The sequence below is a fragment of the Pleurodeles waltl genome, chromosome 1_2 (genome assembly GCF_031143425.1).
Source record: "Pleurodeles waltl isolate 20211129_DDA chromosome 1_2, aPleWal1.hap1.20221129, whole genome shotgun sequence".
NCBI classification, from domain to species: Eukaryota; Metazoa; Chordata; class Amphibia; order Caudata; family Salamandridae; genus Pleurodeles; species Pleurodeles waltl.
Genome location: NC_090437.1, coordinates 1,174,444,019 through 1,174,457,269, shown reverse-complemented (window position 1 = coordinate 1,174,457,269; position 13,251 = coordinate 1,174,444,019). Strand labels below are relative to the sequence as shown.

Here is a 13,251-nt window from a genome sequence, read left to right as displayed (position 1 = left end):
CTACTAGTGGGCCTGAACCACTGATTGTGCCACCCACATAAGTAGTCCCTTAACCATGCCCCAGGCCTCCATTCCAAAGTCTGTGTGTGCAGTTTCACTGCCACTTCGACTTGGCATTTAAAAGTACTTGCCAAGCCTCAAACTCCCCTTTTTCTACAAATAAGTAACCCTTAAGGTGGGCCCTAGGTAACCCGTAGGGAGGGCCCTATATAGGTAAAAGACAGGACAGGTACATATGTGTTTTATATGTCCTGGTAGTGATAAACACCTAAATTCATTTTCCACTACTGCAAGACCTGCTCCTTTCATAGGGTAGCATTAGGACTGCCCTCATATACTTTTTGAGTGGTAGATTCTGATCTGAAAGGGGTAACCAGGTCATATTTAGTATGGCCAGTATGGTAATAAAAAATCCTGCTTATTGGTGAGGTTGGATTTGATATTACTATTTTATAAATGCCACTTGTAGAAAGTGAGCATTTCTCTGCACTCAAAACCACCTGTGCCTTACAGCCTGTCTCCAATCAACGTCTGGTCTGTGCTGGTTGACAACTCCCTTGTGCATTTCACCCAGACAACCACAAACACAGGACACTCAGTCACATCTCCATTCATTTGCATATTGAATGGGTCTTCCTGGGCTAGAAGGGTGGAGGGCCAGTGGCCTGCCCTCACACAATAGACTGATCAACCCCTCACTAGGACCCTGGCAGACAGGACTGGACTGAAAGGGGAACTTGTGCACTTCAAAACCACTCTTTGGAGCCTCCCTAAATTCAAAGGCATTATTGGTTATATGAACTGGGTCTCTGACCCCACCAACTCAGACGCCTCTGGACCTACACCTGCACCCTGTCAAGAGGAACTGCCTGGCTGCCCAAAGGACATCTGGACTGCTTTGCTGAGAAGGACTGCTGGCATGCTGTTGCCCTGCTGCCCTGCTGGCCTCTGACTGTGCTGAGAAAGACTCTGCCTTCCCAAAAAGACTTCGGCCCATATTTATACTTTTTGACGCAAAACTGCGCTAACGCAGTTTTGCGCCAAAAAAATTAGCGCCGGCTAACGCCATTCTAAAGCTCCATGCGGGCGCCGTATTTATTGAATTGCGTTAGCCGGCGTTAGCCGACCGGCGCTGCCTGATGTGCGTGAAAAAAAACCACATACACCAGGCAGCGCCGGCGTAGGGAAAAATGGCGTTTGGGCGTCCAAAAATGGGGCAAGTCAGGCTGAGGCAAAAAAATCGTCTTAACCCGATTTGCTGCATTTTTTTTGGGCGCCCAGACGCCATTAACATGACTCCTGTCTTAGCAAAGACAGGAGTCATGCCCCCTTGCCCAATGGCCATGCCCAGGGGACTTCTGTCCCCTGGGCATGGTCATTGGGCATAGTGGCATGTAGGGGGGCACAAATCAGGCCCCCCTATGCCCCCAAAAAAATTAATAAAAATACTTACCACTTCTTCCCTGGGATGGGTCCCTCCATCCTTGGGTGTCCTCCTGGGGTGGGCAAGGGTGGCAGGGGGTGTCCCTGGGGGCTTGGGAGGGCACCTCTGGGCTCATTCTGAGCCCACAGGTCCCTTAACGCCTGCCCTGACCCAGGCGCTAAAATCCGGCGCAAATGCGGGTTTTTTAGTCCCGCCCACTCCCGGGCGTCATTTTTGCCCGGGAGTATAAATACGACGCATATGCATCGCAGTCATTTTTTAAGACGGGAACGCCTACCTTGCATCTCATTAACGCAAGGAAGGTGTTCACGCAAAAAAATTACGCTAACTCCATGAACTTTGGCGCTAGACGCGTCTAACGCCAAAGTATAAATATGGAGTTAGTTTTGCGTCGAATTTGCGTCGAAATAAACGACGCAAATTCGGCGCAAACGGAGTATAAATATGCCCCTTCATATCTTCAGGAAACACCTTGTGTCGAAAATCAATGCACCCCTTGCCAGGATTGATGCAAAGCCTGCACTGCAACCAAGAAATCACCGCACAGCCGAACTGGAACGATGCAGCCCCGACTTACTGATCGGAAATTCGAAGCAGCACCTGCCTTGCAACTGAAAATCTGATACATCACTTACTGGATCGGCACAGCACCCATCGTCCCTGGGCGTCAAAAGATCCCCAAATCTCAGTGAGGAACCAAGACTGCGCACCGAAAAACAACGCAAACCCCTTGCAGCATGGAAAGAAATGACGTATCGTCTGTGCCGCATTGGAAAATCCAACACAACACCCTATTTTCCATGCATCTCCTCCTCTGCGGTCTCTGTGTGTGATTTCTTTTTTTTACGCATACCAGGTACTGTGCATAACAAAGAGACAACTGTTCATTTCTAAGGATTAAGACTTTTAAACCTTTTAAAAGTGATATTTCAAGTTTTGATTATTGGATCTTTGTTGTTTTGACCTTATTTTATTCAGATAAATATTATCTATTTTTCTAAACCTGTGTTTTGTGGTGTTTTCACTGTGTTACTGTATGATTTATTGCACAAATACTTTACATATTGCCTTCTCAGTTAAGCCTGACTGTTCAGTGCCAAGTTACCAGAGGGTGGGCACAGGATAATTTGAATTGTGTGTGACTTACCCTGACTAGGATTGAGGTCCCTACTTGGATAAGGGTATATACCTCTGCCAAATTAGAGACCCCATTTCTAACATATGGCAATAATATCCTTCCCTTTGCAAAAATCTTTAGAACACTGTGGGCCTCACTACTAGGTTGGGAGGCCGACAGTCGGCCCGCCAGCCCTGTGAAGAGGAGACCGTTGCAGAGTTGGTGGTCTGTCCCCATCCCCCCAGCCCAATTACTAGGTTTCTACATGGCTGACTCATGGAAACCTCAGAAAACAGAGGTTTCTGCCAGTCAGCCCAGTGGAAACCGTGCAAATGCATTGGCCTCAGCTCCTCATGAAGGCAAAGTCAATGCTGTCACACAGAGGCCCTCGAAATACACACTGTCTGCCATAGCAGACAGTGTGCATTCTGAGGGTGCTCAGTACGGGAGCGCCTGCTCTGCCCAGGCTATGGCCCCCACCATGGAAAGTCTGGTGGAAACAGGAGTCGTGATCAGCACAGTGGCACTGAATTCAGTGCCGCCATGGCTCAGCACGAGTCTGACCACCGTCAGCTCAGCAGGAATGACCTCTAGGGTGGTAATGTGGCGGCTGGGCCACCTGGAGTGCGGCGGTCTGACCACACTCATAATAAGACCCTATATGTGGTATTGTATGTGCAACACTGGCTGCACATCAGTGTCAAATGCAAAGACTAGAAACTGTCACCAAAGTATTTTAACAATATTAGAGACTGAACCTGAATAGTGGAGTATCTCTATTTGTCTCTTTCTCTCTCTCTTTTTATGAAGCTAAAAAAACGTTGTAATGTAGCTCTTATTTTAAGAAGCTATCAAACTGGCAAAGGTTGACTTCATATGAGGAAACCAAACACTTCTTTAGACTAATTTCAAAATGGTTACATAGATTGATCAATTTGTTGTATAATCCTTAGGGACCCTATGTAGACACATCACACTCAGGGCATGATGAAGGTGATTTAACAATATTAGGACTACTTTAGGGAGAACGCATAAGAGTAAATTATGGAACAATGCACCTTTAGGATAGCTCCATACACCGATACTGCAAAGGTCCTCTACTATTTCAAGTGTTATTTTCCATTTATAGAATCTTAAAATAGCTGGGCATTTAATAGAAGAAAAAGATGGGAAGGTTTCCTTACCGTGAAGGGATTACCCTATCAATCAGGCATCTGAAGATTGCTGCACCATTAAACACCAAATTCAATATTTTTAAAAGCATTGTTTTTGCTTTGTACACCTAGTTGCTCAGTTGTCTACAAAATCCATCAAATGGATCATGTCAGAATGACCACACTATTGGGGGTCATTACGACCTTGGCAGTCTTAAGGTCGCCAGGGCAGTGGTGGTGGTCAGACTGCTGCCTATGTGGCAGTCTGACCACCACATTACAACCTTGGTGATTGCGCAATGATCGGATCACCAGCACTTGGCATGGGCAGTCTGCTTTGCAGACAGTGAACATTGCGATGGGTGCTGCTGCAACCCTACGCACTGCAGCATTGCCGCCGGCTCTATTATATGGTGGAGGCAATGCTGTAGGCCGTTTCCCGCTGGGCCAATGGCCTGAAACACCGTTTCCACCCGCTGACCCATCAGGAAACTTTTAATGGGGCCCGCGGGAAGGCAGCAGCACTGGCGGAAACCTGCCTGTTGGGACTTCGGCGGATGGCCTTTTCCGTCCGCCAAAGTCGTAATGACCCTCTCATGCATTATTTAATTAAAACTATTTGTATTACCAGAGAGATGTAACATAAAAGTTCATTTTTAATTGTCTTGGGGATTTGTTTTCTTTGAGGCAGGGGACAGTAGACATTTTTTATTGCTAAAGCCCCACCTTTAAATCATACATGAATGATATATTTTGATAGGAATAAAGGAATATTATGACAGAGATCTCTCATTTTCAGTTATAGTTACCTCTGAGAGGGGGAATTTTGCACAACTTCATGCACATAAATTCCACTGGTGACATCAGGGAAATCAGGATTGCTAAGTTTCAGCTCTTCTACTAGGCTAAAAATGATAAAATGTGGAAGAGAAACAAAATCAGTTAAGAAAAGGTTTATGACTATTGTAATTAAACATATTATTGCTTTTCTTTTATCAGGTTCACTTTTTATGGGAGTGTGTGGTGCATCAATGTACAAAAGGGTGCACATGACAGAGAAATTAGCCAAATTACACAATGAAATGTAAAACTCAACTCGTAAAACATTAAATTAACACAAATCTTTGAATGAGGCCTGTTGGTGAAATGTATCACTGTATGCTAATCTTAGAACAACCACCCTTACTGGAGGTCACACATGCAGCTAATCATGTCATCATCAGTTCAATTTCTTTTTTCAACTTCGATGGTCCCTTATCTAGATTTGTGCATCATAGGTTTCTTTTTTTATATTTGAAAGCAAAAATAGTCTAGATGGGATGAGCAGTGAATATAAATCGGCAGTCTATTGGTTTGCAATGTCCTTAGTCTTTTACACAAGCTTGTTTGAGTCTGAACCCTTTCCTTTCTAATAAATAAAACAATTCTCAAGAAATGTGTTTCCAAACAGTCTGAGGCCAATTTCATTACCTCCCCTACGACCATCTGTCTTTCTTTGTTTTCCATCAGCACAAAGAGAATTGCAGTGTCAAACACACTCTGCATTAAGTCAGACTACGCTGAACTCAACTTCAGTGAGATCTGTTATGGGTAACTATAACTTACCTGCGTTGGTCTTTCTGAGTGCCATTTACATTCTGCTTCCACTGCATGACAGCAAACTTCATCTAGTAATTATTCAGTCAACATCAGTCATTGGTTCTCTTTCCTTGTGAATGGCAAAATGTTTTGATCTGCACATCCACCTAAAAATGAGTGCACTTCTGTGTAAGGGCTGTGTAATTGCCTTTCATGTATTGTGCGCTGTCTCTGCCAGGCTCGTATGAGTCATTGTGGTATGCAGCGTTCTAATTGTGAAGTGTGCCATGGGGCTGAAAATGACAGTTGGGCAGCGAATTAGTGGTTTTCAGAGCGATGAAGATTGTGCTCCAACTAGGCACCTGTTATGGAAATAAACCTACGTTTATATCGTAAACGGCACTCAGCGTTAATACTACAGTATTTTTGGCGACGAGTTGACAGGTGCTGAGGACCCATGTATCTGGGTTTTTTTTTGTCTGTTTTGATGATCCTCACCCGACATCCATTGGAAACATTACTATTTAGCTGAAGACAAGGATTTCCAGATTCCGACTTCCCACAGGAGATTTACAGTCCGACTTCGTACAGGATATCTTCACAGCTCTGGACGACGCAACGTGATGTAATTTTACGAGGTGTCCTCTCATTGGTAAGCCAGTTCGGTGCGGTGTGCTTTGAGTGTGATTGACAAGGCTGTCTGCTAGACCTACGGAGATCAGTAAGTGAATCTCTTTTCAACTGCCATGTTGGGGAGTGAATCCTAATGACTTGGAAACTACGTATCTCCATGTGGAAATATACTCTGGGCACGGTGATACGCACACCGATTTTTTGAATATAACAAAATTGTTTTTTGACGCAAATCGTGTCTACGTATGGAATTAACCTTTTCATACGGTGATATGCACACCAAGTAACTATTTATAACCATTTTGATTTGATTTCCCTGTGGTTCATGCCATTCAATTTATGCACATGTCAGAAGTGCAATTTCACGATTTTGGCACCAGTGGTTTTATTGTATGCTCACAGTGATGTGCACACCAATCACATTTCAGCTAGTATATATATTCATGTGTAATTAATGGCATATACTGAGTCCTCAAAAGGAAGTTTTGACAAGCGAATGTACAATTAACTTGTTTTTCAAAAGGAACAAATTCAACTTGGCAAATGGTTAAAGTGATATTATCTAACACTTATTTCAGGATGCAATCAGTAACACCACCGCCACCTTTTCTGGAAGTACAGGGTTCTCCACCGGTGTTGTGGAAAAATTGGTTTGATGCTTTTGTCACATATCTGGGGGCCATAGGCGCCACACGTTTTAGAGCAGAAAGAAGAAAATGCACGTTACTCGTTACTACATTCATTAGGATTTGAAGGCCGCTCCATTTTTAAACATCTACCACCTTTGGTAAGGAACAATGATGATGAAGAAGAGTTAGATGAATATGTTGAAACAGTCAAAAAATTTGAATTACGTTTTAACATTCAACCAAGCCTGGTTGTCATTAGACATACATTTTTCAAAAGAGAGCAAAGAACTGTGGAGGATGTAGACTCTTTCATATCGGCTCTGAGGAAACTGAGTGCTGACTGCCAATTTGAAACCTTCACTGAACAAATAATCAGGGACCAATACATTTGCAAGAAACTGCCTTTTATGGGTAATCCTTCTCTCGAGGAGCCTATTCGTACAGCAAAGAGCATTGAGCTATCCAAAGTTTCTGTTAAAGAGTTAGAAGAGAAAACTAGTGATGTGGTTGGGGCTGTTAAATTTAAAGAATCTAGGAAAATTTCTCAACCAAGAAATGTTAGTATGCCATTCTTCAAACAAGTCAACATCTGTTTTCGATGTGGGAATGCGACAAATAATGAAAGCTTCAAGGCTTGTCCTGCAAGGATGGTAACCTGCAGGATGTGTGACAACGTTGGCCACCTTGCTAAAGTGTGTCAAAGTGGGAAGCGTCTTGGAGGAAATGGGCAAATGTATAAGACACATAACAAAACCATTGCTGCAGCTAATGTTTCTGAATCTGTGTGTGATGGCATAGATAACATTCAGATAATCCAAGATGATTTGAGAGAAACGGTGATGATGGTGGATGTCGACTCTATTGTCACTGGTGATATTTCTTTGTGTGTTGACCCTTACATTGAAGTGGGCATTGGCGAGAAGAAAGCAAGTTTGTTAGTGGACTCTGGTGCGAAGATAACTATGATTACTCAGTAACTGTTTAGTGATTTATGGGGAAAATAGACCATTAAAACCCCCAGACAGAGCACCTGTTTCTAATGAAGGACGTAGGATAGATCTGGCTGGATTATTTGAAGATGTTTTGGAATTAAAAGGCAGGAAAATATTTGGGAAGGTTTATGTCCCAATCAAGGGACTGTCCATTCGTGGATAGTTTCATCAGGGACTTTTCAAAATGGTTCTTAGACCAGGTACAAAGGAACAAGTGTCTGTAGTAGAGTCTACTGATTTCACTGAGAACATTGTTGGTCAGTTTGCTGAACTGTTCAGTGAACATTTAGGCACAATCAAGGGGTTTGCTCACCTAATCAGGGTTAAGGAACATGCTATTCCTGTTAAGCACATGTTGAGGAGCGTACCCTTTAGTGTCAGAGAGCAGTTAGAGAAAGAGCTTAATGAGCTGTGTGCTAAGGGTGTAATTGAGCCCATTGAATCAGCGCTAAGGCTTTCTCCTTTGGTGGTGGCTAAAAAAAAATGGGGACTTGCGGGTTTGTGTGGACCTTCGCAGTCTCAATAAAAACATATGGGTAGATTCCCATCCCCTACACAAAATTTCAGATTTATTTAATAAGATTGGTTGTTCCAAATGGTTCACAAAATTGGATTTGGTGTCTTCCTACCACCAAGGCATACTTGACCCATCATCAACACACTTTACAGCGTGTCTCCCATTAGTACGCTCCAGTACTGAAGGATGCCTTTTGGTTTGGCATCAGCTGCAGCAGTTTTTCAGAGGGTCATGTTCAACATGTTGAAGAACATCAGTAGGATGGTAGTGTTCCGAGACGATGTCTTAATTTTTGGTGACACTAGAGAGGAACATGATGAAACGTTGTTTCAGGTTCTTAGAGTATTACAGGAAATAAGTGTGGTCCTCAAGAGTGAGAAATGTCACTTCCTAAAAAATAAGGTGGAGTTTTGGGGGCATGTGGTGTCTGAGCAAGGTGTGGAGCCTAGACCAGGGTTAGACAATACCATCTTAGATGCTAAGGCACCTGTTGACAAAGCTGGGTTGAAATCCTTTATAGGATTATGAGAATTCTATTTCAGATTTGTACAAGATTCTGCATCCAAGATCCAACCTCTCACCAACATGTTGAAAAGGAGCGTCCCCTTTTCATTGGATAAGAATTGTCAAAGCCATTTTTGAGTGGATTAAAGCTAAATTGGCTGGGTCAAAAATGTTGAAACCTTTTGATCCCAGTGTCAAATGTACTGTCACTGTTGATGCAAGTGGGTTTGGTCTTGGTGCAATACTTACTCAAAATAAGGATGATGTAGAAAACACTGTAGGTTATGCATCAAGAGTTTGAAGAGGCTCAGAGCAAAAGTTCTCTGTCATTGAGAAGGAACTGTTGGATTGTTGGTGGGCAATCAGGAAATTTCACCCTTATGTCTGGGGAAGCCATTTTGAACTGTGTATTGATCACTGTCCGTTAATTGCTATTGTTTCCAGAGACAAGGTCAATGATCAAACCCCTCGCATTGCCAGGTTCACAACTAAACATTTACAATATGACTTCACAACTATGTTCGTGCCTGGTAGTAAAAATGGAAGAGAAGACTATTTGTCTAGGTTTCCTATTAAGGAGACGGATGAGCAAATAATTGAGGATGAAGAACAAGAGAGCTGTTTCATTGCTTCAGTTGATGTGGAAAAAATGTCTGCTATTAGTGAGAAAGAATGGAGAGCGGAGTTGTCTGAAGATGAAGTCTTGCTTTAAGTGATGGAATATGTGAGAGGTACTTACCTAGAGAAAAGAAGGTTTCTTAACAGTTCCAAACATGTTAAGGTTCTAGTGAATTATCCATTGAAGATGGAATTCTCATGCGAGGTGGAAAACCGGTACCTCCAGAGAGTGAGAACCAAGCTGATTCATGGAGCACAAGAAGGACGTTAGGGAAAAACTGTCTGTTAAAGAATTGGTTGATGATTGTGTGGTATGTTCCAAAGCTGAGATAGGGTTCAAGGTTAGAATTTCACGCATGCAGCCTATTGATTGCCCAAAAGGACTGTGGGTAAAATTAGGGATTGATTTAGTAGGCCCGTTTAACATTCTGCCACTTGCATCTAGATATGCAGTAGTAGTCATTGACTATTATTCAAAGTGGCCTGAAGAACGATTCATGAGTGTACCTAATTCCAAGAATATTGTGGATTTTCTGAATGATGTTTTCCTAAGAGAGGGTTTTCCTTCATCCATTGTCTCTGACAATGGTGTTCAGTTTGTCATTTTGGAATTTTAAAGGTTCTTAAAACAAAGGGGGATTACACATTGTAGAAGCTCACTTTACCATCCACAAACCAATGGTCTGGTTAAGCAAATTAATCGAGTTTTGAACAACTGTATACAATGGGTGGCTTCAAATGGCGGTGTTGTACAAAATGCTGTACGTTCTATGTTGGGGTTTTACCATAGCACTTCACATTCCTCGACTAAGATATCTCCATTTGAGCTGTTATGAGGCAGGAAACCCTCAACAAAAATTTGTCCAGCATGGATGTTCAAATGAGGGAAGATGGATGTCATTGAAGGGATAAATGAAGTGGTGTGTAGGAATGTTGAAAGCTCACAAGAATATCGAAAGCAATATTTTGATTCTAGAAAAAAAGTTTCCAAACAACCTATTAGTGTGGGGATGTTGTGCATATAAAAGCTCCTTTTCATGTGAAAAAAGGGATATCAAAGTATCGTGAACCAAAAAAGGTTGATAAGGTTTGTGGAAATGCTATTCATGTTGGCAAGAAGTACTGGTGGAACAAGGCAAGGGTGTTCAAGTTAAAGAGCAGAGTAGGAAGTAATATAGATGAAAATGTACCTACTTCTCCTGATCATTCTGATAACATACTGCTTAAGACGCAGGATGTTCCCCGCAGGAGTAAATGTCTGATTTCTCTTCCTGTGAGGTATTGACAATAAGTTGTGGCACCTGTTGGTACAAATCAATTGTTCCAATTGTTCTTGTCCATGATGTATATGTCAATATTTTGTTTTCTTTCCTTAAGGTTTTCTTCCATTCAAACCTCGTTCTAGTTGTTTTTAGTTTGTACTGTATTAGCTCACTTTAGTGTTCTTTTGTAGGGTGCTGATTGCTTCTCATGTATTAATGAGACTAAGTATTTTTGTTTTTTTATTTTTTATTTTTTTTGTGTACTTTACCTAATGTTTAGCTTTGTAGTTATAAGAGAGAAGGGATAATGTAATGACCTTTCATGTAATGTGCACTGTCTCTGCCACACTCGTACGAGTCATTGTGGTATTCAGCGTTTTAATTGTGAACTGTTCCACAGGGCTGAAAATGACAGTTGGGCAGCAAAGTCGGATTTTTCGGAGCGATGAATATTGTGCTCCAACGCGGCACCTGTTATGGAACTAAAACTACGTTTATATTTTAAACGGCACTCAGTGCTATTACTACAGGCTGGTTGGCCACTCTTTTAGTTTTTTATTTTCTCCTTTTATAAGTCCCCTTTCATTTATTTGTTTCTCCTCTTTTTATTTGATTGTTTCTTAAAAAAATAGTACAGCTCATTAAGCAGTGCTAATGGGCCACATGCTGAATGCACATTTCATCTGCAGTGCACTGCATCCCATGGTCACTCCCTCGAACCCAGACTAGCACTTATGAAATGCTGTTTTATATAGTGTATCATTGTTTTACAATTACAAGATGACCAAAACATTGTCTTTAATTGTGGCAACCATGCTGGAACTTTAAATCAACTACAGACTATGCATAATACCATAGCAAGATGAAAGCCTGCTGCTATGTTTATATACTTACGAAGGCGTGATTGTCAACATCCTTATACCAATAAACCGTTTTTTTCCATCTGGAAAAACAAGAAAACACATGGTCACTTCAAGCAACATTCCTAAGCACACTGCTTAGATGACATAAGCGCCATCTTCACACATGACATGCTAAATGAACATACCAGTGTTAAAACATGTTAACTTCATGCAAATGTGTAGAAAGTATACGGAAAATACCCAAAATGAGCATAGGTTTCACATTTTCTCACAGTATCGGCTACGAATGTGAAAGTTAAATGTTTGTTTGAGAATAATTCACAGAGGAATCCTGACGAGTCCTAAGATTTCAAGAAACATATGTAAAATACTTCTGGATAAGTTCTGTGGAACTTATCAACAGCTTTATGGACTTGGATCATTGCCCACACAAAATATTTACTCCAGTGTCAAATAAACAATTCCACCACAAAGGGACACACCGGTAGGTTAGGCTTTCTGTTCTGCATATTCGGCTTTTCTATTGTTTAACTTTATTTTCAGGATCTTGTATTTAATTGAAAAATACAAACATCCGGTGTAGTAATACATACAACAAGGTAATCAGAGCAGATCAATATTTATCTGATGGTGGTCCAACCATAATTTTATTTTCTCAAGGCAGACGATGCTCATCGAAACCAAGAATACCCATAATGGATGTTAGGCATATATGATGTACATATAAAAAGTGTGACATTGGAATAAATCACTCATCAAAGCATAATACCACCCCCGTATCAGTCAACTAATATAATTTTATAGCCCACTGCTTAGGGCTATACTGGTTGTTTAAGGCCCTGAACCCTACTTATAGACTGGAGCCCCATACGAGGGCTTACAACGAGAGAGAGGGATTTAAACGACAGGTATTACACCAAGACACATGGGCTTTAAGGCTATTGGAACATTACGCCTACTAAGGGTACAATGTTATAAATTATAAAGGGAGAAGCAGAACGACAAACATTGGAATGTTGGAGCAGAAGGGTCATACTATTATTAGCCCTGGGCCATTTCATTGTATTTGTTGGAGCGCTCAACATTCCAATGTTAAATTATAGTCTCATAGCCTATGGTTGTTAAAGGCCCTGAAACTGAGTTATAGGCTGGAGCCGCAGGCGAGTGCCTATACTGAGGGAGAGGGCATTTAACAACCGCTATAGCCCAAGGCAGAAGGGCTGTAAAGCTTTTAGAACATTCCACCCACCAAGAGTAGAATGTTCTAAATTAAAAAGGTAGAAATATTAGAAAATGGGTTTGTGGTTGTCTAGGGTGTGAGCCCTGGTCAAGAAGAGCCACAATCCTAGTCAGGGTAAGTGTCATGCAAATCCTAAATTAACCTGTGGTCACTCTCTGGTAGCTTGGCATGGAACAGTCAGGATTAACTTAGAAGCAAGGTGTAAAGTATGATTGTAACACTACAAACAGTAAAACATTGAAAACACCACATAATAAGTAGAACTTGAGTTATGCATTTTTAAAGAATAAACTGTAAAATAGCACTTAGAAGCAAGACGTGCCAACTGGGCATATCTGGTTGCGCCGGAATGGGACAAAGGCTAAAGGGACCCAGTTAGGCCCACTATACCAAACTACTTTAAATCCTGGTTGCGGAGCTTTGTGTGGATCCGAAACAAAGATGCATCACGCAGCCAAGGTGATGCGTCAGTTCCGAGATGCAGTGAGGCTGTGGGGCAAGAGCCTGATACGTCAACATTGAGGATCCTGTCAAAAGGGCTTGCAATGCAAAGACCGGTGCTGAGGATGCATGGCGCAGTAGAGGCAATGCTGTGGTTCTGATCTAGACAGCAGCAGTGATGGGGAGGTTCGGCGTTGCTTTTGAGGCTGCCGTCGGGAAGGGATGTGAGGAGCTTGCACTGGGGAGTGTGTTGTGCAGT

The 13,251-nt window shown here is 42.0% G+C and overlaps 1 protein-coding gene across 1 annotated transcript in view; it reads right to left on the bottom strand.

Moving 5' to 3' along the window:
- HTRA3 (HtrA serine peptidase 3) overlaps positions 1–13,251 on the bottom strand; it is a 263,892-nt gene that overhangs the window by 14,539 nt on the left and 236,102 nt on the right. The window contains exons 7-8 of the mRNA XM_069203412.1: positions 11,343–11,391; positions 4,525–4,620 (exon numbers count right to left, since the gene is read on the bottom strand). Coding sequence (XP_069059513.1) covers positions 4,525–4,620; positions 11,343–11,391 — 145 coding nt within the window. The remainder of the gene's footprint in view (positions 1–4,524; positions 4,621–11,342; positions 11,392–13,251) is intronic.